Below are 27,575 nucleotides of genomic sequence, written 5' to 3' on the forward strand. Positions count from 1 at the left end.
CAAATGGTGCTGAGATGACAACTACATACTAAAAAATGAACCTAAACACAGACATTATGCCCTTCACAACAATTAACTCAAAATGGATCACAGTAAAACACAAAAGTGTAAAACTCTTAAGGGGTTTTATAAATTTCCTAGGAGAAAATCTAGGTGACCCTGGGTTTGGCAATGACTTCTCTGACACAACATCAAAGTCAAGATCCATGAAAGAACTGAGAAGCTAGACTTCATTAAGGTTAAAAACTGCTCTGCAAAAGAGAATGAAAGAATGAGAAGAAAATGAGAAGAGAATAAGACAAGGCACAGACTGGGAGAAAATACTTGCAAAGACATAGCTGATGAAGAATTGTTATCTGAAATACACAAAGAATCCTTAAAACTTAATAAGAAATCAATCCAGTTTAAAAATGAGCAAAAGGGGCGCCTGGGTGGCACAGCGGTTAAGCGTCTGCCTTCGGCTCAGGGCGTGATCCCGGCGTTATGGGATCGAGCCCCACATCAGGCTCTTCCTCTATGAGCCTGCTTCTTCCTCTCCCACTCCCCCTGCTTGTGTTCCCTCTCTCGCTGGCTGTCTCTAACTCTGTCGAATAAATAAATTAAAAAAAAAAAAATCTAAAAATGAGCAAAAAAACTATATATCTCCAAAGAAGATATACAGATAGCAAATAAGCATATGAAAAGATACTCTAGGTCACATGTCATCAGGGAAATGCAAATTAAAATAGCAATATACTACTACACACTAATAGCATAGCCAAAATCCTGAACATCAAAACCACCAACTGCTGGTAAAGATGTTGGACAACAAGAACTCTCATTCATTGCTACTGGGAATACAAAGTGATAAATTTGGCAGTTTCCTACAAAACTAAACATATGTTTACCATACAATACAGCAGTCACACTCCTTGATATCTGCCCCACAAAAATGAAAACTCACTTCCACAAAAACCTGCAGATGGGTGTTTACAGTTTTATTCATAACTGCCAAAACTTGGAAGCAATCAAGATGTCCTTTAGTAGGTGAATAAAGAAAGAACTTGTGGTATATCAAAACAATGGATTATTACTTGGTGCTAAAAAGAAATGTGCTATTGAGCTATGAAAAGACATTAAAGAACCTTAAATGCCTATTATTAAGTGAAAGACATCAATCTGAAAAGGCTATAGACTGTGATTCCAACCTTTCGACATTCTAGAAAAGGCAGAACTATGGAAAGGGTAAAAACATCTATAATTGTCAGAGGTATGGAGAAAGAAGGGATGTGCAGATAAAGCAGAGAGGATTTTTTGGGCAGTGAAACCATTCTGTGTGAAACTATACTGGTGAATACTTACTTGTCATTACAAACATTTGTCAAAACCCACAGAATATACAACACCAAAAGCAAACCCTAATGTAAACAAACTATGTACTTTAGATGATAATGATATGTCAGTGTAGTTCATCAATTAAAATAAATGTACCACTCTGGGTGGATTGATAGTGGAGGACACTGTGCATGTGTGGGGGCAGGGTGTACATTGGAATTGTATTTTCTTTTTTTTTTTTAAGATTTTTATTTATTTATTTGACAGAGATAGAGATAGCCAGTGAGAGAGGGAACACAGCAGGGGGAGTGGGAGAGGAAGAAGCAGGCTCATAGCAGAGGAGCCTGATGTGGGGCTCGAACGCATAACGCCAGGATCACGCCCTGAGCCGAAGGCAGACGCTTAACCGCTATGCCACCCAGGCGCCCCGGGAATTGTATTTTCTGCTCAATACTGCTGTGACCATAAAACCGCACTAAAAAATAAAGTTTACTTGAAAGCGAAAAAAACCCCAGTTCAGAACAAATCTCACTGAGGACACAATATCACCTATGTGATATTCCTGCTAATATGCTTCATTTAATCACTAAGAAACAACCATACAAATCCATACTGAGAGACTGTAAAATTCGTAGAATGTCTGTGTCATAAAAGACAAAAAAAAAAAAAGAGAGAGAGAGAGAAATTCCACATATGAGTGAAATCATATGGTGTATGTTTTTCTCTGACTTATTTTGCTTAACTATAGAGAACTGAGGGTTGCTGGAGGGAAGGTGAGTAGGGATGGACTAAATGGGTGATGGGTAGGGCTCCTGGGTGGGCTCAGTCAGATAAGGTGTTGGGGGTCCCCGCTCAGTGGGGAGTCTGCTTCTCTCTCTTTTTCTGTCCCTCACCTCACCCATGCTCGCTCGCTCTCTCAAATAAATAAAGCCTTTTAAAAAAAAAAATGGACACCTAGGTGGTTCATTCCGTTAAGTGGCCAACTCTTGATTTCTGCTCAGGTCCTGGGATTAAGCCCAGTGCCCCGGAAGCTGGTTTCAGAATTCTCTCTCCCTCTGCTGCTTCCCCAGCTCACACACTCTCTCTCTCTTTCTCTCTCAAATAAATAAATAAATCTTTATGGGGTGCTTGGGTGGCTCAGTTGGTTAAGCGTCTGCCTTCTGCTCAGGTCACGATCTTGGGGTCCTGGGATTGAGCCCCACATCAGGCTCTCTGCTTAGTGGGGAGTCAGCTTCTTCCTCTCCCTCTGTGTATTTTCTCTCACTCTCTCTCAAGTAAATAAATAAAATCTTTAAAATTTTTTTTAAATAAATAAATCTTAAAAACCCCTATACTCTAAATAAATAAAATAAAATAAAATGGGTGATAGGTATTAAGGAGGGCACCTGTTGTGAGGAGCACCACATGTTAAATTTAAGTGATGAATCACTAAATCTACTCCTGCAAACTAATATTACACTATATGTTAACTAACTAGAATTTAAATAAAAACTTCAAACAAAAAAAGAGAGAGCGAGAAAGCTAGAGAATGTGCCTCAAATAAGTGCAATGATATACCTTAAAGTATTCAGTAATGGAAGCCTTGGGATTTCTGCAACTGACTCCCAAATAGTTCAGCACAGAGTGAAGGGAAAAGAAGGGGGAGCGGGTGGGGAGAAAATGGAAAGAAGATACAAAATAAGACTGAAGTAAAGAAACATTATTTTCAGAAGTTGAACGAAAGAAAGTGTGAGTCAAGGATTTTTATCTAGCTAAGCTGTGCATTTTGTAACAGAACTATGGAAAAACAGCTTTTGGTATGTAAGAACTCAGGGAACATCATAGTTGCAAGCTGTTTTTAAAGTATTTACTGGATGATGAATTTCATCCATGAGATGATTGAGAAATGTTGATGAAGAGACTGGTAATGAATAAAAAAATGAAAAGTTGTAATGCTGAAGGCCACAATTTCCAAAGAAGATATAACAGTTATGAATATTTATGTGCCATTTATCATAGCAGCCATTTTCACAAAGCAGAAACTCCATGACATGCATGGAGAAATAGACACAACTAACAATACATGACTCAATCAAGTGAATGAATATTAGGCAAGTTAGAGAAGCCTGAAAGAGCAGAATAAAGTTTCTTACCTACGTAACAAACTTTGCTAATAGAAAGTATAGCTTTTTTCAAGCACACATGGAATATTCATAAATTACCATATACATGTATTATGTCATGAAGAAAACCACAGTAAGAGCCACAGAAAAAACAACACAGATGAAATCAATCACAATGTAATAAAAGTAGAACAAAATAAAGCAAAAAATCTTTCACCTACAAATTTAAATCATTAATATAATTCCCTATATTCATAAATTTGAAGAGGAAACTCATATTCATTTCCACAGATGCTGAAAGGACATTCACCATAATGCAACACCTATTCCTAATAAAAACACTCAGTAAAACAGGAATTGATGAATACTTCCTAACCATAAAATTATACATATATATCAGCCAAAAAGCCAGCAATGTTTTTAATGGAGACATACCACACAAATTATTGCTAAATGAATAAGGCACAGCTAGGTAACAGACAACAGAAAAAGTATTAGTCAAAAGAACTGGAGAGAAAGAAAAACTCTGTATATTCACAGATGAGTTTACCCAGACAACCCAAAAGAATAAATCAGAAACCAGTATCAACAGTAAGAGAATTCAGTAAAACAAGATGTAAAACATACAGAAATCAAAAGCCTCTCTCTATATAATATACACGTATAAGTAAAAGAGAAAGGTATATAATAGAATATATAACATGTCCCACTTGAACATAGATAAGAACAGGTCGATATATGTGTGTATGTGAATTTGGTTAATTCTGGGGGAAAACAAAACAAAACAAAAACAAAAACCCAGGATAAAACAAATGAAGAAAATGGGTGGGAGACTTTTCTGAATACAACTTTTTATAAAGTTTTGAGTTTTGAACGATGTAAGTGTTTTATATTCCCACAAATTAAAATAGGGAGAAAAACCTATAAAAATGAAAGTAAAGTGAATACAACCATATACAAAAGAACTGTTTCAAGTAACTTTTAAACACAGGATCAGGATCCTGACCCCTAGTGGGATATGTTCTAAAGACAAAAGAAATGTGAAGAAATTTTAAATTTCATCCAGTTTATTGTTAAAAGTAAAACTGGCACTGGAATTTTCAAACCACTTTATGTGAACTGCAGGACAAAGCAACTGTATTAATATTATTTGGAACTAAGTCCTTCAGCAGCACATCTAGGGCCCAGAACTTAATTTCTATATGCCATTTCCCATTAAAAGAAAGTGGGGCCCTGTGAAGAAATAGTTTGATTCTAAGTCTTGGACAGCAAAAGTAAAGGCTCATTTTGTACTATATAGTAAGAAAGTGCTCACAGGTGATGTCGGAACACAAAAGCCAGCTTTGAAGGGGCTCCCACCAGCTACACATGGAATAATTTGAACATCTTCACCTCTCAAAAACAAAACAAACAAACAAACAAACAAACAAAAAGACTCATGGAAAGACTGGATAAATAATAATGTAAGAGGCTACAGTGATATTCCACAAATTAAAAAAAAAACCTCAAACCAAAAAACTTACTCATCACAATTGCAGCTATTACACCAATTTCTTATGGCAAAAACTGCTAATTAAACAGAAAGAATTAGGTATACGTGTATGTTTATTTTTACCCAGCCTTTCTGGAGAACATGTAATCATTCCCTGTTCATAAAGAAAAGCTTTTATTTACAGAAGCTAATAAATGCAAAGAATGACACAATTTGAAAAATCAATTTGGAACCCCAAATGAAACAGTTTATTTAATAAACAGAAATAAACCTATTAGCTGAAAGATTGTTAGGAGACAGGACTGATCCACAAGCCAAAATGTCACTCTACATATTATGTGCTGATTGCAAAGAGAAAATAAAAGGTTACAATGAAATAATCACCTAAACCAAAAGGCAAAATTTAGTTATCTCTACTGGTAGAATAACCTGACATAAGAACCTCCTAGTGTAACGCAGTTAAGAAGTGTGCTGTTTTACCTAACACACATTTTGGCAAAAATAATGTAACTTGAATCAACACTTAGATCCAAATTTCAGGTTATAAGAAATAAAAGAGATTGAAGAAGTTAGTTAAATGGCTCCATGAGAAAAAAATCAAATAAATCCAAAATACAGTACACAAAGCTAGTTTTGGATTAGGATACAGACAAACACAACAGGCCCCTGGTTATGCTGTTACTAGGGGGGAAAAGAACTATACAATCTAAAAAACAATGTATTAAAAAGAAATCAAGAGAGCTGAAGATACAAAAGGTCTAAAGGAACTGAAGAAAGGCCTAGATGAGAAGAGATCACAGGCACTTTGTACGTTTGCTGAAAAGGTACATGGGCAGCAAAGGATCAATTCTTCCATAGTAGAGGGATTTTGTTTGATTAAAGGGAAACCAGCAGAGCTTTTAATGGTTACTTAGAATGGTGTGGCTGTCTGGAATCTTTAAGAAACCCAAATGCAGAGGTTGTTCTCCCTGTTCTATTCCTGCATCCTCCCCACCCCCATAGGTCTTGATTTTCTAATATGAAAAAGGCAGTGGGGCAGCACTAGAGGCATGGAGTGGGACTAAAAAGCAGAGAAAATTCTTTGCACTATTCTGTAGGCTAAGGTCCCAGAGTCTTGCTAGAGGAATGTGCCTGTAATATACACAAAACAGGACTCACCCTCAAAGCATTTGAAGCCAGACGTGAAATGAAACTATGAAATCCTGCTTCAACTCAGTTTAACCCCTGATGGATCGAAGTGTCAGTCTCTCATCCTAGCAGCTTGTCAAAGAAGGGGGAAAAAAAAAGCATGCCCTCTCTAGGGAAAACTAATATTTATGCCAGTCTCTTCTAAACACAATGTTAGTATATATATATTTTTTAAAATTATCAGACATATAATGAAGCAGGAAAATGATCCATAATAACCAAAAGAAAAAACAGCCAAAAGAAGCAGATCTAGATAAAATATGTATTGGAATAAACAGACAAGGACTTTAAAATAATTATTGTAATTCTTTTTAATTCAGGAAAAGGTTAACTGAATAGAACTTCAAAAGAAAATTTAAATCTCTGAAAGGTAAGCCAAAAATTTATATAAAAATTGAGGAAAAAATGGTATCTTGAAAATATCTCTCTTGGTAACTGATGGAACAAAAAGACAAAAAAAAAAATCAGGAAGGATATACAGATATTTTGAACAGGACTATCAACCATCTTGAAACCAAGAACCACAAAACAGAGCATGTGGGATATTTTACAAATAAACTGACATTGTTCTAAAAACTCAATGTTATCGAAAACAAAAACAAGAACCTAAAGAAATGTAACCATCAAATGCCATGTGTGAGCCCTGACTGGATTTAGAAAAAGAAATTACAAGGACACTTTGGGGACAATAAAAAAAAATCTGAATTTTTGAAAAAAAATTTTAGGAAATGAGGAAATTACTGTTAATTATCTTAATGTGATGATGGTACTGCGGTTATGCACAAGAATGTCTTTATTCTTAGGAGATGTGTGGGGATGAAATGTGATGTTATCTGCAATTTACTTGCAAATGGTTCAGGAAACAATGTGTTTCTCTGTATGTACAAAGAGTTAGAAAAAGCAAATTCTTTTATTAAACATACGACTATACCTTTGTGTTGTTTTGTTTCTAGTTTTTAGTATTTCATACTATAAATCAAATTTTATTATTTTTTGAAGGAAATCATATGTAGAATTCTTCAAGCTAAACATCTAATAAAATCTTAGAAGGGTAATGTCAGTAAACCTTATCTCAAAAACCAAATTTCTATAAAGTTTTAAGTATAATTAACTGGAAAGAAAGTTCTGTCAAACCCTTTTTAAAGCCCACTAGCTTTTAAATTATCACTGCTTTCTTAGAATTATCAACAGAGAAAGGAATTATATATAACACAAGTTAAAATTATATATAAATCAAATTTCAAAATTCAATATTGTTTTGAAGCCTTTTCCCTCAAGCTAGTTTTAAGACATTATAAAACTCCTCTTGGATTACTTCCCATAGTAAGATTAGTTTACGAAATTTTGCTACTGCTCTTTTTCAGCAGTTTGACCTAAATTCTTATGAATGTTCCTTTTCAGCAGTTTGACCTAAAAACGACCTCTTTCAGAACACATGTAGATGCAATAACTATTGATAAAAACCACAAATCTAAGGAAAAAAGAGTGAAGTGTGATGCAGAGTCATTATTCAAGGAAGATACAAGCAAATGCTCCTAGGAGAATGCCACCTATCAAAGTCCATTTAAGAAATAAAGTCTGAGGGGCGCCTGGGTGGCACAGCGGTTAAGCGTCTGCCTTCGGCTCAGGGCGTGGTCCCGGCGTTATGGGATCGAGCCCCACATCAGGCTCCTCCGCTATGAGCCTGCTTCTTCCTCTCCCACTCCCCCTACTTGTGTTCCCTCTCTCGCTGGCTGTCTCTATCTCTGTAGAATAAATAAAATCTTAAAAAAAAAAAAAAAAAGAAAGAAAGTCTGAGAGCTTGCCTGGTGTATGTGAATACTAATTTTAAAGCAGTGTTAGTAAAAGCCAAGAATGGTGGTCTTAAATAGTGATGGTGCTGATTTCCTGACTGGATTACATTATTACTCTGTGTTTTAAGAGAAATATTCGGTTCAGTAGTATATCACATTTTGCGTTTCCTAGCTTGAAGGAGAAAATGTATATCTTGTGTAAGTCAGATTTATACCATTTTCTCTCTAGAACCAAACAAAAAAACGCCAAACATTTTAATTCCAAGCATCCTATTTCCTACTATTCTAGCTCCTTTCTTTAGTTCTCCAACTCCACAATTCTTGGGGTCCACAATTCTTTGGTGGGTGATACCACCTTTTCACTCCCCCTCATCTAACTCATATTTACATATCATTATAATCACAATATACACACCATCATTTCCCTTCCCCTCTCCAGTCATTACACTCATTTGAGCATTAATCTTATTATACTAATATTCTGTCCATTCACTTTCTCAATCTCCAAAAACATTGTTTCCCTGTAACTTTATACCTCAATTATTACATTAGCTTCCTACCTGGTTTCCTTACTTAACACCCTCCCCTTCCTATAGTCTATCTTAACACAGCAATTAATTCTTAAGAATTCTTGACACATTATAAAAGGTTAATAAAATCCTGTTAATCTTCTTAAAACATCCAATGACTCATTCACACAGAATAAAAGCCAATGTCTTACAATGGTTTCCAAGACCCTACAAAATCTAGCTGTTCATTATCTTATTCTCTACCACTCTTCTTTCCCTCACATTTTGCTCTAGCCACACTGGTTTCCTTACTGTTTCAGAAATATCCCAGCATAGTCTGTACCTCAAGGCCTTCGGACTTCTTAGGCTTCTTCTCTCACTTCTCTCCTGTTTTTTTTACACATATCACTTCAGTGAGGCCTACCCCGTCTACCCTACTTAAAATTGTTTTATTTTTCCTTGCTTCATTTATCTCATGGCACTTTCTATATCTGACCTAGAATATATTTAACTTTTATATTGTTTCTTGCTTCTAACCCCCACTAGCATGTAAGCTCCAAGAGAGCAAGAATTTTGTTTGGTTGATTACTGTACTCCCAGTGCCTATGATTTGACTAGTACACAGTAGACAATCATTAAAAATTATTTATTAAATGAATAAAATAACTAAACCTCTGGATTATTTGTTGAATGAGTAAAATATGATTACATAACTTTTGAATGATATTAAAACAGAAATTTTGGATAAAATAACTACAATGAAATATAAACCAGAAGTTATCATAAATTTATTGTCCGCACAGAAAGATAATACTTTGTTCTCTGGAAATTCATTTTTATTAATTTTTTATTTATTTACTTTTTTTTTAGAGGAAGAGAGAATGAGAGAGAGAGGAGGGGCAGAGGGAGAAGGAGAGAGAGAATCCTAAGTCGACTCCATGCCCTGGGCTCTATCTCACAACCAGGAGGTCATGGCCTAAGCCATAAACAAAACTCAGTTGCTTAAGGGACTGAGCCACCCAGATACCGCTGGGAATTCATTTTTAAATTCAATCAATATACATATTCATTCTTCTCATTTTACACTTTGAGAGAATTGACCAGCAGTATGTCATTTTCTGATATTTTAAATGTTAGAAATTATACTATGAATTTATACTATGATAATATAAACATTATCCAAAATAAATTTAAATGCTGCAATAATCTGAGTTAAACAACCAAAATTCAGGATTTTAACACTTTTGAGATGTTTTCAAATTTTAAATTATAGAAACATATTCACTTTTACTTGAAATCCAAATATGGATAATTATGAAAAGAAATTTCTATACTATAATTTATTAATGAAGAGTTAAGTGTTAAAACTCATATTTTAAATGTATTCATAGTTAAGTATATTAAATGCATTTAAAGCTATACTTTTATTTATTTTTAAAGCTATACTTTTAAAAAGCTGAAACAAAATTTAAAGTTATGTCCAAGAAAAACATTTTGATTAATAAGAGATGAATGATAGAAACCTAGGGAAAGTTAGGCAAGGGGGAGAAGTTATTTAAAAGACATAATCTGTTTTAAAACAGTCCTATTTTGGTACAGTGAATTATACAAAGCATTACTTGGATTTAAGAGTTTAAACAATATATTAGAAACCAAAAATGTTAGCTCATAAAAACACTCACCTACAACACCATTCAATACGACCTTCGCCCTCACAAGTTTTTGCCCAATGGTTATCTGCCAAATTTTTCATTGCAACAGCATATTCACAAAGTGTTTCCTCATCCTCACAATGTTCTCGCCAGATCTTATCAAAATCTCCCACTAAAAACAAGGGAAAAAAATGAATTATGTTAACTTCACTTAAAAATGTTTCAGGCTTTTAAAAGTTTATTTCTACATAACCTAAAATTACTTAAAAATGAGAAAAGCAAAATCACGAAATCAAATTTCATGAAGGTTAAGCTTTTGAATTTTAAAAGCTCCTTTATGCAAATGTGCATCATTTTAACTAAGACGATTTGATAATCAAATAAATTTCACCATTTTAAACAGATGGATTTGTGAAGCTGAATGAAACTAATAAACACATAAGTATGAGTTATCAGTTTATAAACCAAAAACACACAGGTAGGGAACAATTATGGCTGGGCATTCAAGCATTAATTATCCTGCTACCCTTGGGCAATATGACCTTGCGCACAGAGTAAAGTTACTGAAGCCTGCTTCTTGCCTGTTACTTTCTTGGACCTCTACAGACAGTTTCCTATATTAAAAAGGGGTTGATAGGTGAGATGGTAACATAAATTAGCAAGCAAGCTAAATATTTTTATTAACTCACTTGGACATGGTCTCGGCATACTGTACTTTAAAAAAATTATAATCCTAGGGCAAAAACGTTGCTAGAGAAATTACCTTGGAAGCCTCTCCAAAGTTTTAAGTCTTTATAAAATGTTCTGAATAAAAATTATAAGCTGACTATATTATCTGGCCACCACCTTTTTAAAAACATTGAATCAGTCACCACTTATATTATGAAATCTGGAAGAGCAATGTGCATTCTAATAAAGAATGGAATGAGAATGCTATGGCCAAATAAATGACATTAACAGAATTGTAAGGGTAAAAGAATTAAAAAAAGGATAAACAAAAATTATCATGGTAGCTTCACTCAACGTCCTTAGTCATAAAATTGGTTTTCTTGCCTTACGTTCAAATGTAGGCAATTGTCTGGTGACAGAATAAACTTAAAAACATAGAACAGCCAAATTTGAAGATGATAAATAATTATACTCAAATTCTCTCCCCAGGTGAGACTATTAGATTCTAGCATTTAAAAGGTGTGGTTTTTTTTTTTAAACATAGAAAAAGAATTCCAACAGTTCAAATGTATCAAGACCTACTTATTCAAAATTTGAAAAACCTTATTATTGTAAGCACAGAGTCCAATAAGGACTGAGCTGAAAAATACTAGCCCTTTAGTCTAAATTAAGAAACAGCAATAAAGGTACATACATGCCCTCACACACAATGAGTATATATCACAGTCTCAATCTTGGCCTGAATACCGACTGTAAACCCAAAAGGGATGAAGGGTTCTCCTTTGGGGGGTTATGTATTTACACAACAATATTTTCATTAACCAGTAATATCTGTGTCATGACAAAGCTCTCAATTTGTTACATAGTGGACTGCAATAACCGTCCACTAAAACAAGCAGGCAAATATATTTCTTAAATTCTCAAAGAAAAACTCCTCAGTTTTAGCAACATCTTTCAGATGTAGTTATTTACCAACTCTCTAAACAGAACTACAGGAAGTAAAGTCTTTGAAAAAAATATTTTGATTAATGATACATTAATAAACGTATGACGGTTCCTAACACTTCCTGACTATTCATAAGACTTGATATCAAATGGTTCATTAAGGTATAGTATCATTTTAAAGGTGCTTTATCTTTTATTAAGATAGATATCTTCAATTCTAAAAGGCCTTTTGTTTGAACTTCTAAATTTCACTGTCCTATATAATATGTAAAATAAAAACTTAAAATTACTACATTTGTTGGTAATAAGAATCATTCAAACAAAAGCTGTATGGCCAAATACATTTGGGAAAAGCTATGTTTAACAAAATTAAACAGATTTCCTTTCTGTAAGACTTTTTAGCTTAGATTCTACAGAAGATACAACTAAGACAAAGAACTGGGTATAAGTAGTTTATTTAGGACAGAATCTTAGGAAATAGGAGTGAAGGAGTGGGGAGAAGGAGCCAAGGCAGGAAAAAATGCTAATACAAAGGTGCACTATTGAGTTTGCTGCTGTGGGCAAGAGAAGCATACAAATGCCTCTGGAATTGAGCACCTAAAAGACAGGAGGCTGGGACATTTTATGTATCAGCTACAACCCCCAATTAACTGAGAGTTGTTGAGAACCTGTACTCCTAGTTTGCACTTAGACATTGAATAAGGGAACATCCTTAGCGGGCTCCAGCAGTGTTGAAGAATAATGGAAAGCAGAAAAGAAAGCAGCACTCATTTAAAGTGTGACTTTGTTAGGGCTGGGTGCCTCTGAGCTCACAGTGTTTGTCCACGACAGCTGAAGACCAAGGTTAAGTTATGTGGGGCACCAAACGCATCTACTACAACTCTATTATCACTGTATACTGTGAAATTCAATTTACTCTTGAATTAACTGGAGTTGCAAAGGCAACTGTATATACAGAAACCTACTGCCCTTCAGCTTTTAAGAAGGCCTACAGTTTTTCACATTCAACAAAGTTTGTGTAGATAGTATCAATTTCTTGTAGAGTTTTAAAGCTTACTATCTGCTCCACTGAAGTTTTGAGAAAAGGATTCAAATTTTGTCTGTAAAGCCTATTTAATTCAAACTGTTTGCAGAAAACTTCCAACTTAATGTCTTTGCTAACATTTAAGTCTCCAAATTCTCTCCAAGTATGCTGATACTGAAACCAATGTGTGATTAGTAAAGTGTAGTACCCATATATACAATCGAGCCTAAACAATGCAATTGTATTTTTCATTCTTTCAGTGGATTTGCTGAAAAAAAAAAATACTCTATGTCAAACGCTACCTAGAATAACAAAGTTAATGAACTCTCACTGGCATCAAAGAAAGGGAAGAAGATATGTCATAAAATGTGGTGGATGCTGTAAGATATGAACCTATGTTTCCTATGTCCAATGTAAGGCAACCTGGACTCTGAATTTTTAAATTATATACAACAAGAATGTATCAAACCCTGTCTGCTAAGAATACACTATGTTAAATGGTGGTTACAAAGGTGAACCAAAAACACAGCCTCCAGTTATGAAAAAATTCCACTTTCTAGAATACCCTTGGAAAGCTTATTATTTTTTAAATAAAGTTAATAAACAAAAACAGAATGGGCAAATTCAGTTTTTTTTTCTATTCTCTGTTTTTACAGTATTCAAAATAATGGTATTTATCCTTTAAGCAAAGTATTTTCAAAATAATTTATGATTTGGGTTCTAAAACCCAAAACCAGTTAAGGTTGAACAGTGCCCAGTATACATAATCAAAATCCTTCTGCTAACTTGGTCAAAATGCATACACAAAAAATATGTTAAAACTTGATTCTAAGAATTTTTAATTATCATTTAGTAATTAGGTCAACCAACATTTAAAAAATTGTCTTACTTAAAAGAATAATACTTTTTCATTACCAAACAGCAAAATCAGGAACTAAGAACTTCCTGAGATGTGCATCAAAGATCTAGTCAACAGAACCAGAAATGCTTAAGTATTTAGTAATTAGATAATGATTTTATAATGATATTGGCATCTGTGATGACTCAAAATCATTGTAATCAATATCTATTTTCTTGCCCACTTCTTATACACATCCTCTAAAAGTATAAATGTATCTTTTAAAAAAAGAGAGAAAGAGAAAGAAAGAGGAGGAAGGGGGGAGAGGTAAATCTCCAATACATACATTTCATTTTGCCCAAATACGGAGAATTCAAAAATTATTTTTAGAAAGCACAATAAAAAATACATGCCCTCCAGCCTAACTTGAAATTAATAGTTAGTGAACACTGTATAGTCAAACTAAAATAATAAATACAGAGAAGAAATCAGTAATCATTTGTTCAAATACATAGTTTTAAAGATCAAGTTAAAGCTCTGCTTAGTCTAAAAGATAAAGTCATCAATTTGCCTAATAAGATTCTAGAACTAAGTTAACAACTTCTATATATATATATAAAATAAGATTTTATTTATTTATTTGACAGAGAGAGAGACAGCCAGTGAGAGAAGGAACACAAGCAGGGGGAGTGGGAGAGGAAGAAGCAGGCTCCCAGCAGAGGAGCCTGATGTGGGGCTTGATCCCAGGACCTTGGGATCACGCCCTGAGCCGAAGGCAACACTCAATGACTGAGCCACCCAGGTGCCCCTATTTACTATATTCTTATGTTTAAATTTTTAAAACAGTAATTTAAAAAACTGATTAATAATTTAAAACAGAACTGATGCCAATTAAGTTGTCAAACTAAGTTCAATAACAGAAATCAATGAACCAAGTTATTTTGAAGATTGGTCCTAATATATAGACAATATCATAATTACTGACTAAATTCACCTCTACAAACATTTTATGTGACAACTAAAAGAGAAAAATATGAGCTGCTACTTCCTACGAGAGGACAGTAACAACTAAGTAGGAAAAAATCACCCGCACATTAATTCATTAATTCAAAAGACAGAGTTCCATGGAATCTAAAACAAAAACAAAAAACAAGCTCATATATACAGAGAACAGACTGGTGGTCACTAGGAGTGTGGGGTGGGGCGTGGGAGAAATGGGTGAAGGGGGTCAAAAGATACAAACCTCCAGTTATAAAATAAGTAAGTCATGAAGATGTAAGGAAAAAAAGAAAGTTCCATTTTTAATAATTTTGTGATTAGTTTAAGATATTATTACTTTGAGTGCAACTGTCTTTTAAGAACCAAGTATAATGGAGTTAAGGAGTTATTCATCTTTGCTCTTCTAAATAACCTCAGAAGAGGTCCAAACGCAAGTGAACCAATGGAATCCCCTATTAAAGTTGATACTATTCTTCTTTTTTGAATTAACCTCTCTCCTGCCATCTGTTATAAGCAAATTTCTTTCCTTCAAACCATAATTGAATTCACATATTCAAAAGGGTTTATCTGCTTCTTACTTGATCATCTTACAATTCCTACCTATATGTATCTGCAATCCTTATAGTACTTTGTCACTTGTTCCTGTATATTGTCTACTAAAACCATAAAATGGTAATTTTCCCATTAGAAAGTACAAATTGAAAGGCAAAGACTATTTTGATTCATAACTTATATAAGCTATAGGAGTCAGTCACAGTGCCCCATTAATGGCGTAAGAAATGTTTTACATTTTTGCTATGCTCAAAAAATACACTAAACACCAAAATTATAAATTAAATTCGGTGCTAGAGTAAAATTCAAACTACAGTTGACAACTGTCAATGGATAATTAGTGATGAAAAAGAAGTAAAATTTAAATACTTCAAAATAGTGTTCTCAAAATAAGAGTTACAAGAGGCTTAGAAAAACAATGATTCAAAGTCAATTTTCTGGAAGCTCCACTATTTTATTTTGATATATATATACATATATATATATATATTTTTTTTACTTTATGTTACTGTCAAAAGAAAAACTTGTAGCTGGAAGTGCAGTCGTATCCATTAAGTTCGTTGATAACAACACATATATCTAAATAAAAATCTGAAAAAACAAAATTCAGGGGCGCTGGAGTGGCACAGCGGTTAAGCGTCTGCCTTCGGCTCAGGGCGTGATCCCGGCGTTATGGGATCGAGCCCCACGTAAGGCTCTTCCGCTATGGGCCTGCTTCTTCCTCTCCCACTCTCCCTGCTTGTGTTCCCTCTCTCGCTGGCTGTCTGTACCTCTGTCAAATAAATAAATAAATAAATCTTTAAAAAAAAAAAATTCAAATGGCATTTTCACTGAAAGAGAAAAAAAAACCCAGCAGTACGTATATCTTTTAGGAAAAGCTATATGCTTAAGGAGAAATTATTGGTAACAACACTATTTAAATAGATGAGCTATTTTTATGTGAAAAAAAATGATAGTGCTAAAGTGCATGCATTTTTACATGCCAGGACCATCTGATGTTAGAAATAATATTATTTTCTCAATAACTCCTAGTTCTCACTTTAAAAAGATAAAGCACAGAAGATAAGAAATTTTGTTAAGTGTAAATCTGAGGCCAATTTTAGATAAGAATAGCATGTCATTATTCTTGTTTACCCTTGTGAGTCATGATACCAAAGATCAACACTGCACTACTGTGCTTCTTGCATGGTATACAATACAAAAGAAATCACATGATTCCATATTCACAAAACACTAAAAAAAAAAGGACAAATTTATAGTGAGAAAGGATCAGTGGACAGAGTGAGAGAAGAGTGACTACAAAGGAGCATGAGGAAATTTAGGAAATAATAGAAATGTTCTGTATCTTGAATGTAGTAATGTTTCACATGTGTATACAGCTGTCAAAACCCACTGAATTATACACTTTAAATGGGTTCAGTTTATTGTACATAAATTATGCCTCCGTAAATTTTATTTAAAAAAATTATGTGCCATGAGCACAGTAAAAGTTACAAAATAAAAAAAATTGTATTTCATTAAATTTGAGGGTCATCAACTTCTCTAAAAAAAACGAAAACTGATTTGAGTATCATAAATCTTGAACTTGTAGAAATTCATAACCAAAAATTTATTTAATTTTTACTTAGGTATATTATCAAATACGGGCAGTAAGATACATTACCTATAGATGACCACATTACCAAATTCACATTTCAAGAAGCTTTAAAGATCATTTCCTCTAATATGAGGTAAGCAGATAAACTCATGACCAAGTGGAAACAAGTTCAACAGCCATTCTATGGCATTAAAACGAAGTGTTCAGGACCAGACTGTCTCACAAATACAGTTAAACCAGGCTTCTCAGCATTCCTGTGCACCTGATACAGTGACACACCTAAAGGGAAACAAAATATCCAAGGTGTGTGGTGTAGAAGCAGCTCCTGAGATTCAAACACAGAACACCTGAAAACCTGCATCTTATAACTAACATGCCGTGACTAGTCATTTCTCTCAAGAGGGAAAAAACCCAATATTGTAATGTACTATGAAGGTCAGACCTTTCTTATAAAACAGACATATAAGAAGCAAAGGCGCGGGTGGGGGGGGGCAAAAAAAACTGTTACAGCCATTCTAATACTGAAGAAGACAGAGACTACAGAGCAGTCTCGGGAGAAATTCCAGGAAGCAGCCAATCTTCAATGTTTTAAGCCTTAAATGCAACCAGGCAGTATAGCTAATGATATACCTCTATTATTTCTTAAACCACATATTTAACAAATTTAATGCTTCCTATGTTGCAAATACTGTTTTAAGTACTTCACAAATATTAACTCATTTAATTCTAACACCAACCCATTGAGGCAGATATTTTTACTTTACAGATAAGGAAAGTGACTTCTCAAGGGTACACATCAAATTTAGCAGTCAACTGCCAAAGTCCATGCTTCTAACCACCGTACCACCTTGCTCCTCTTTACAAGTTTTTAATTTATGAACATTCACAGATACAAACAAAGCTGCGCACCAGAACAAAGTACACTGACTCTACTTGCCACAAACAAATGGTCTTTTGTCAGTCAAATGCAGTTATTTAGTCTCTGCAACTGCATTAATTGTTAGATTTCTGGCAATGGTTTCAACTCTGGCTGCACACTGGAATCACCCAGAAGTTTCATTTAATTGATCAGGAGTGGGAACTGGTTATTTATTTTAATGCCCCCCAGATGAAGCCACTGTGCAGTGATGGCTCAAAACCACAGGTCTATGGTAAGATTGTAAACTCCAATGCCTCTTGAAATAATATACAGATCAGTGAGGCTTGGGGCATCCTGAAGAGTCAAATTTAATTAAAAAACAAAACACTGCATGGATGAAACTCAGTATCTACAAACACAACTTAGCCTATCTTTAGCCTGTCTTGTGTTTGGAGCATTCTCTTTTTATAAACATGTTTATGATAAAAATAGTAAATTAAAAATGTAAAACTCTGAATATATCCTATACATGAAATGGAAAGAATTAAGAAAAGTCAGAATCAATGGCACCAACATCTGTTATTCCCTTATGAAACAACTTTACTGATACGTTTACAACCACAGAGATCACTTGCTTAGTGTAAACAAAGGACTTACGAACAACCTACTGAGAATTAATTTCTGTATAAATGGGACTAAGAATTTCTATATTAAGTAGAGAAATTTCTTTATAAATGAGAGAAGGGGATATTCAGATCCCTCACTAAAGGCATGGTGATAGCCATCTATTCTAAAATAACCCTTGCAATGGGCATCAATATACCTACACCTAGAGCACAGTAAATTAGTACAGTTTATATCAGTGGTTCTCAGATATTTGCATTTTGCAACTAGTACAAATTTCACTCCCAAAATTTAGGAGATTGATATTGGGGCTGTAAAATTTTTATATCTGAAATTACAGTATTTAAATATAAGGAAATATACACTCATACACAAAATTATTACCATCTTCTAATACTAACACACACAGACACACAATTCAATATCCTTATTAGTTCTCATTTTTCTGTGGACAAAACTTTTTTTTTTTTTTTTAATCTTTGGCTAACACTGGTATGTAGGAACCAATGGGTAGGGAAACAGGAGTACAGATAAGAAAGAAAAGAAATTCATACTATACAGTAAAATAAGGCAAGATGATTCAACAAACATGTACCAAATGTTAAGGACAAGGCACTTTGCAGTATCTATATTCTCCACTATTTACCGTTTTATTTATAGAAAAACAGTCTGATGTTTATATTGATAATTTCAACCATTTTTAAGACTAAAATTAATCTAACTATTCAATATAAGAAGCCATGACCATAAATTCTTTACAGAAAAATTGTACCCAAAATTTACAATTTAAAAATACGAATGAATATAAAAAGATTAACCTCAACTATCTGGAAATATCTATATTAGCTTCTTTCTTTTTTTGTGTCTTAAATTTATAAGGCATGATGCTATATACTAGGGATATAAAAACAAAAGGCAGAGTCCTACTCAAGAAACTAAATTTAGGGGGAAAGACAGGTAAATGAACTGGTAAGTGATAAATACAATAAAGGTAAGCACAATTGCGGTGTGGGAGCATAAGACAGAAAGAGGGGCAATAATGTAAAATTGGACACTACGGGTGTTTTCCAAGAAGCTGTACTCAATTATACATTATCATCACTCTACAGGGCAGTTCATTTGGCCTCAAACTTCAACTTCCACAGACACGGCTTCCAATCCTACACTTCCAAAAGATATATTCCGAACTAAACAATTACACTATCCCTATGACAAACCAACCTGTCTGTTTACTCTGTTCTCCCTGCTCCCATCCCAACACACACACGTTTCCAAAATGGATGAAAATGGGTACTTATATTTTCCCAGACAACAAACCTTGACATCATCTCTGACTCTTCCCCCTTATTTTCACTGAAACTACTCACCCTGACCTTCAAGAAGTCTTTGGTGTATCTTCATTTTCATGATCACTGTTGTTATTGATACTATCATTAACTCTAAATCAGATTAGTGTTAAGGTCTCCCAGGTGATCTCCTTTCTTCCAGGTTCCTTCCTACTCTAATCTCTAGTACTTCAGCTCAGTGTTCCTTCACTCCTCTGTCCCTTATATAACCTATGGACCTTTTAAATACATATGCCTATGTTCCACAAAGTTCCACAGATGATAACGATGTGAACCAAGATCCACTACATTTGTTATTGTTGTTCCCCCACAAAACAGTCAAAACGATCTACACCAATCAAGAGGATCTACTTAATTGTTACTATACCTTTTGAAATGTTAAAAAAACAAAACCTAAAAAGATACCTTACTACAAACATGACTAAAAATAACAAAATCAAATAGCTAATATACTATGTGCCTCTCACTGAGATGACTGTTTATCAATGTTCTCTTTTAGTGTTACTCATTATTAAACCCTTCATTTTTTTCTCCCTGCTAGAATGGCAGTTCCAACTCTCCTTATGCAGTTAACAAAGCCCTTCTGTGGATAGCCTTCACCTTACTTACTTTGCTGACTAAATACAGAATCCATCACAAAGCAGCCCTTTCTATATCCGATTCTATATCAGAATGACCGTGAATTCAAAAAAAAAATGTAAAGAAAACAGAGTAAAACCTCACTTTAAAAAAACTAAAAAAAAAAAGAAAACCTGTTTTAAGTTTCCTGGGGTCATGGAGTTGGTTAATATTCTGAAGTAGTGTTGAAGGCCATAAGGAAAAAAAATTAGGAAATTTCAATTAAAAAGTTTGTTATCCTAGCTTTAAAAACAATTTCAAAACTTTATTTCAGGAAACACTAACATTACATTAATTCTTTCATTTTTAGACCTTTTGGTATTAGTTTAAAATTATTTCTAATTCAACAGTTTTTTCCCTCCCTGCCAATTCCTTTGTTTGAGGTATTTGCTAAAGAGTAACAATCACAAACGTATTTTTCAGCCTATCTTAAACTGTTATTCTTGCTCACCCTTTGTCTCGAACTATGAATAATTTGAGTAATCAGTAAGAATTAAACATCTCAACTAGACTGTTTAGTAGTTGCTTCTTAATATACTGCTCACAACTGTTTGTCTCTGAAACATAATTTTTTCTGGACTTAGTCTACAGAACCAACATATCCTGTGTTCTCCTTTTGTGCTTCAGTATCAGTAATCTGTTTTAACTGCTTTTATAATATCATCATTGCTATTACTAACATTGATTTTAATAGAAGAAACTACAATAAAGATCACCCATAATCCCATGACCTTAAGACTATCACTGTTAACAGGTTATTATGCATTTTTATTTTAACTTATAAGCTGCATGGGTTTGTGTGATGAACTGTTTTAACTTGTTTTGGCATACAGAATAAGTAAATTCAGAGTGAATAAACTGATGAAATTTACTAAAGACATTCACAGATGGGTTAAAAAATCAAAACTAAATGGAATGGAAATCACACTTTTATTTCTAACAACTGCAGCCTTTATATTTTCTCAGAATTTTTACATGAATACTTTAAATTTGGAAAAATAGATGCCAAGCATAATAATCATTTTAAGAACAGGATTATGTGACTAGGATTACGGAGAAAAAAAAAAAAAAAACCAAAGACAACTGAAAATACACTACGCTCAACTTCAGTTCTCAATTAGATATATACTCATCAGGCACATCGGATTAAACAATGAAGTCCCTGTTTGGAAAGCAAAACTACCATTAAAAAGCTGTCTGTAACTCTTACGATACTTTAAAATATTTCTGGCTTACACGGTGGTGTTACTTTTAAAGTTCTGTATAGCAAAGACAGAAAACACCTATATCTGCAAGCATGTTGCCATTTATATAAACTCAATTTAAAAGGCTGTCCCTTAGTTATAAATGGCTGACACTACAAACACCTCTTCTCACCACTGCTAGACATTTCCCTAGCATTTCCTCTTGGTAACTACTTAAGATATCAGCACTGCCTATAATGCTGACCATTATCTCCAATTCTCACTTTATACAAATTGGTAAAGGATCTCTAAGTGGTGACAGAGAACAGGCAGTAAATGGAGTAGAAAGGGGAAAAAGTGGTAAAAGAAAGAGTGCACTAAATCCATCAGCTAGTCTTTACCATTCTATGCACTACCCCCCCAACCCCAAGCCTGCTCATCCCCATCAACAAGCATTAGTTGGACAAATGGATTGGGAAGGATGGAGAGAAATCTTTTTCTACCACAGCAGGAAAATCTTATTTTCATCGTTATTCCTGCTTCATTTTCAATTTCAGTACCAGATATAAGGGAAGGGAAAACCACATTATCTAACCCTATACTCATTATCCAGTGCTCACTCCTGTCCTTAGTATCCAGTGAACATTTTGCCTCCTTCTTCATTCTACGCTAATTTATTTCCTTGCTTGCCATTTCTCACCCAAAAACCCATACCTCATATAGTCCCAACTCAGCTAATCATACCTATTCCATGGATTACGCCACTGTCATCAATTTGCATCTTTTTACCTAACACAAATCCCTGCTTCCCATTTTCCCTCCATTCCACCAACATGTGGAGTCACCATCAGGTGTGCAATTGGGAAGAAAAAACTATTATTCCCATAAAATATGTACAGTGCTAATGATGAACTATCCAAACTTCAAAAAAGTTTGTTTCAATATTTTTGGGATTTGGCACACTCACATTTAAAAGGAACAAACTAGTTTAAATCCCCATTTAAAAAACAAATTTCCAGGCCCCAGTGAGAAGGATTCTGAAACTATATACTCAAGGTAGAAGACGGGAATTTTCCAAATGGCACCCAGATGAGTCTACTGATCAGTCATATTTGGGAATCAATGATAAATGCTAAAGCTCCTTCTAATCTAACATTCCAAGATTCTAAGCTGGGATTTTCACTGCATTTTCTGATAGGAATATTGTTATAAAAGGTGTGTAGTTTTATCATTGATGGTCTTACAGTTACTGTTTAAATAGACCTGTATAACCTGACCTAGCACCTAAGCTCCATTTACATCATTATTTTATGACCACGGGTAACTTGCAAATGAACTTACATGTTTGTAGACTGTGGGCCACCAGTATCATAACAATACTAAAACCTCAAAGATAAACACTAAAAATTATCTCCTTGGGATTATGTACACACTTTGACTTTTCCACAGATGGCCTTTTCACCTTTTCACAGATTTCTGTCCAACCACAACTAAGATTTGACCTACATGTCAGAAATAAATGTAGGAAGGGCATGCTCATTAGGATCTCTTACTTTGCTAGTTTACTGACAGGGCTTTGTGTATCACTGGAATAACGCCTAGAGAAATCCAGACCATTGATGGAATTCGGGGCATTAAAATGCCTAAAGAACAGTCTCACTTAAATGTCTACAGACTGCCAGGACTTTACCTGCCCAGAAGCACACTAGATCATTCATTTATGAACCACATGTATCTATTCTAGCTCTGGTCATTTCCAACTACCAAGTCTCATTATAAACAAAAGTTCCCTTGGTTAATATTCAAGTTTAAAGACATGTTTCAACATGTGTGAACTAATCAAGTATAAACAGCACTTGAAGACATGATGACACGTTAGTAGTGTGTTGATTTAAGTGGAACCTATTCATTTATGAATAAATTAATAGTATTATTATAAGAAGGTAAAAATGGAAACAATTATATGCTACTCAGCTTTTTCTTTAAAAAGATGTACTTGCTTAGAGTTGCATGAAACAGCATGATAAATTACAGGAAATTGGGTCCATTTATTTCTTCACTTCTCCAGTGGATTTCTCCAATCTACAGTGAATGCCATTATGTAAGTACACTCTCTGAATATCAAGAATGATGCAATGGTTGCCATGACAACCATTTTATTGAATAAATTTTATTGAATAAATTGTGGGTTGGGGGTTAAAGCGTTCTTTAAAAAAAAAAAAAGTCAACATCTTAACTATGCCTGATAAGTCTCTTTCTATTGTTACCTATTAAACAATAACTACAGGTCATCTTTGAGGATGACTATTTAAACAGCTATTTAAAAAGCTAGGCTTGAGTTGCCAAGGGAGGAAAACTTTGAATTTAAAGTTTGAAAAATGAAACACATCAACTACATTCAAAGGAAGAAAAGATACATCTTTCTAATCTTCTAGAGTAATTGAAAAGTGTTTGTAAATCAAAAGTAACGTGTTACATGTCACTGTCAGAATTTTGCTTCTAACCGTAAATTTAACTCACTGTTAAGACTCACACTAGAAAACTGCCGACTTTTCAGTTTGCAATTAAGCTAAAATGAGAGCAAGAAAAAGGTTATCCCTCATTTTGATACTCAAGGAATTTCTCCTGTGTGAAAAAATGGGAATTTTCAATGTCAAGTGACCTATAAAATAGCTCGGTAAAGAAGCCTATATTTAAAAACACCAAGGATAACTGTAGACCCCAACTATAAAAGCTCCTCAGGCAGAAGCAAAAGCTAGTAAAGGCTTCTTCTTTTGCTTAAGATCTTCCATAGGACAGGTTCCCAGCGATGGCCAGCTTCACTGGCCATCTGTGTCCTTAGGAGGCTTGGTGGTTACACAGACTATTCAAAGCTAAACAGTATTTTGAGAACCTGCCCCAGATCTTTTCCTCCCCCACCGAAATAAACACTAAGATCAAGGTTTTGAAGAATCGCGGGTGGGGGGTATGAATGGCGCCCTTCCCCCCTTTAACAAGGTGAAGTCCAGTCAGCTAGAAGGCCTGCTGACTTCGCAGCCCTCGAAACCAATGCAAGGAAGCTCCAACACTGCCTGGCTAAACCCGCAGGCAAGGGGTCTGTCGGGCCAGCAAATCAAACAGGCTGGTCAAGCGCAAGGGAGAGAGTGGCAACTCAGGCTTCTTTGAATCTGTCTTTCACAAATGGCTTTCACCTGCCTTCGTGTTCTACCCTCACCTCTCGCGACAAGCGACCTCCACCTTTTCTGGGAGGGTGCGTGTGTTTGTGTGTGTAGTGACAACAATCTCAGCACCCCGACTGGGGACAGGGGATTGGAAGGGGTGGGGACTCAGTTCCTCCACAGCCCTGGAACTCTCCTGAAGGGCCCTCAAAGAAAAGGGGGCGGGAGGAGCGCGCCAGACGCCGACTGAGGACTCGACCAAGAAGGGGGCGTCCGGGCCTGGGAGAGAGGCACTGGCAGGGGCTGACGTGCCGCTCCTTCAGGTTGTAATGGTGGCCCCTTGGGGGAGGGGAGAGGTGACAGGGGCTGGGGGGGGGGGATGAGGCCTCCCCTCCCCCCTCGCTCAAGCTCGCTGTTTACCTTCCCGGTACTTCTTGCGGAGCCGCCGGTGGACGCTCTTCACCACCCCGGAGAGCTTCTCCTGCTCCAGCTTCCGCTCTTGCTCCTGAGGCGGCGGAGTGCTCGGGGGCCCAGCCCCGGGCCTGCGAGCACTGCTTCGGCCGCCGGCCTCCGGCTCCATATCGCTGCCGCCGCCGCCGCCGCCGCCGCCCCTCAGGCCCCCGTAGACGCCTGCCTGACGGAGGAGGGGAAGGAGGAGGCAGCAGCGGAGGCAGCAGCCGGGGGAGGCAGAGAAGCCGAAACGTCGGCCTCGGAGGTGGCCCCTTACCCAAACGCTCAAGCTGATTGGTGAACTGTGGAGGGCTGGGCGGAAACGGAAAAGGCTAAGGGCCAATGGACGGAGAGGGCCGGCGGCGCACCCGGTTGTTTGGGACGGCGAGCAGCTGGTGGAGGCGGGGCTTGGGAGCTAAGGGGAGCTGAAACAGTGGGAGCGCTGGGCCCAAAAGCTCCTTTCTGCTTCCCACTTTCGCCAGATTCTGTGCGCAGGCGCTATGAACCTCGCGCTTGCGCGTCTGAGTTTGCTTAGTTGGGGCTCGGTTCTACTGCCCAGCGTTCTCAGGTCTTCCAGCCATTCCATCCCCTGAGAATTATGTTCTTCCGCGAAGCGGTTGGGGTCCCCTACCTAAACCCCTGCTGTACTTTGTCACTTATAGGTTCTCTTTAGCTGTACAGCGCGGGGAAACGCTTTTGAGATGACTCGACAGCACAGGAATTTTACACTTCGAGGGACCCAAGCAAAGATGCTTTCATTGTCAAGAGGAGAGGTCTGACTACCAAGTGGTGCCTTAATTCACGGGCCGGCAGTGGTTAATGCCTTTAGTGCCAGAGCTGGGCAAAGGACACAGGAAATGGGAAAAGGAGAGGGCCAAGAAAAGCAGTAGAAGATGACAGTGGAAAGAAAAGGAAAGATGGAAAACCCTCAACACATGCCCTCAAGAACTTTTGTGGTGGCCCTGGTGTCAGAGGGAGCGTGTCCTGATTTAATTTGCATCAGAACCGAGTGCTTTTAAAATTGGCTCGGGTGTTCTCCTGCCCTTTAATTTGGTGGGTTAGTCTATGAAGTGTGCCTAAGTGCCTAACCTATAACATCACCTGCACATCTCCTCGCCCTTCTCTTTGGGAATTTCCGGGGAGTGTGGTTGTTGATTTCTGTCCCCGCTCCCCAGAGAGATGTAGACTGTATTAGTTCTTGAAGTGGTATTGGGGCTGCTGCTCAAAAGGCTGAGAGCTCTTAAAGATTGTGTTAGGGTGGAGAGTACCCCCGAACTGCAGTTGTTGGTTACATGGTGTCGTTTGTAAATTGTTACAAAAAACTTTTTAACCAATGATTTTACGAACATAAATAAAGCTTGCATTTAAGTTTTATATGTCACCTTCTCAATAATGAAGACTCTGAAGAGCAAAGCATTGTACACACCCCCTAGAACATAGGAAGAACAGGAGGGGTAAAATGAAGGGAGAAGATGGGTGGAATATAAAGATGGAAGATGTTTTCCTACCTGCGTAGTGAAGAGGCAGATCAAATACAGATAAACTTCAAAAGAATTAATTATAATGAAGTTACACACACATGTGTAGTAAATTGAAGCTATGGTGGTCTTACTTGGGGGCTTTTCATTTGGAAAGAAAGAGAAGCTTTAATGACACAGTTGTTTTGGCTCTTTCCATATTTTAATATATATGGGAAGTGAAAAGAGGTGCAAATATTTGGAAGTTATAACCATTGTAAAGAGGGCATTAAATTTCATTTGTACTGAACTGTACTAAAAAAACAAACTCCCCCTGCTACTACTTGCAAATGAATTTTAAAGTCCTTTTTAAGGTAAAGATGTATACTGAAGGAAATTTGGAAAATACAAATGGGAGTAAAATAAAATTGCTGAGAGAGAAGATCTTAAGTGTTCTCATCACAAAGAAGAAATGGTAACTGTGTGATGGGTTGGAGGTGGTAGCTAATTTGATAGTGGTAATCATTTTGCATTTTATAAAAGTATCAAGTCAAGATATTGTTCACCTTATACTTACACAATGTTATGTGTCAGTTATATCTCAGTAAAGCTGGGGGAAAAAGTAGAAGTCACCTGGAAACCCACCACTGGGAGATAACAACTGTTAACATTTTTTTTTCTTTGCTTGTATATCTTTATTTCAAATTGGATATTTTTGATGTATGTAAGGTAATCTATTATATGAATAGCCTTTCACTTTAGTAACCAATTCCCAACTATAGTATATTTATGTTGTTTCCAGTTTTTGGGTGTTCCAAATAATGCTGTGATGAACACCCTTGTACACAAATGTTTGTCTGTTATACATTTCACTAGGCTAAATTTCCAAAAGTCAAATTTTTTAATCAGAGGATCAAATTTTTAACTAAAACATGAGTCAAATTTTTAATTAATTTAATAATTTAATTAAAATATGTTAAAGTTTTTAATATATATTGTTGAATGTCTGTTGGTGGAGTTTATGTCACCTCCAGCAGTATATATGTCTATTTCACTGCATCCTTATCAAATATAAGTATTACAATTGACAAAATCATTAATGAGATTTTTAAAAGGTCTTTGTATTTAAGAAACATGTGAGACTTTTCTGCTGTTTTTTAACTAGCTATTCTGGTTGGTATAATATTAACACTGAATATTAATAT

General features: G+C 35.7%; 1 protein-coding gene across 1 annotated transcript in view; it reads right to left on the reverse strand.

The window, feature by feature from the left end:
- Positions 1-25,198, reverse strand: part of BMT2 (base methyltransferase of 25S rRNA 2 homolog) — a 93,003-nt gene extending 67,805 nt beyond the window's left edge. Inside the window, exons 1-2 of the mRNA XM_034645096.1 lie at positions 24,884-25,198; positions 10,081-10,222 (exon numbers count right to left, since the gene is read on the reverse strand). Coding sequence (XP_034500987.1) covers positions 10,081-10,222; positions 24,884-25,043 — 302 coding nt within the window. The 5' untranslated portion in view covers positions 25,044-25,198. The remainder of the gene's footprint in view (positions 1-10,080; positions 10,223-24,883) is intronic.
- Between the last annotated feature and the right edge of the window lie 2,377 nt (positions 25,199-27,575).

Source organism: Ailuropoda melanoleuca, chromosome 1 (assembly GCF_002007445.2).
Source record: "Ailuropoda melanoleuca isolate Jingjing chromosome 1, ASM200744v2, whole genome shotgun sequence".
NCBI lineage: Eukaryota > Metazoa > Chordata > Mammalia > Carnivora > Ursidae > Ailuropoda > Ailuropoda melanoleuca.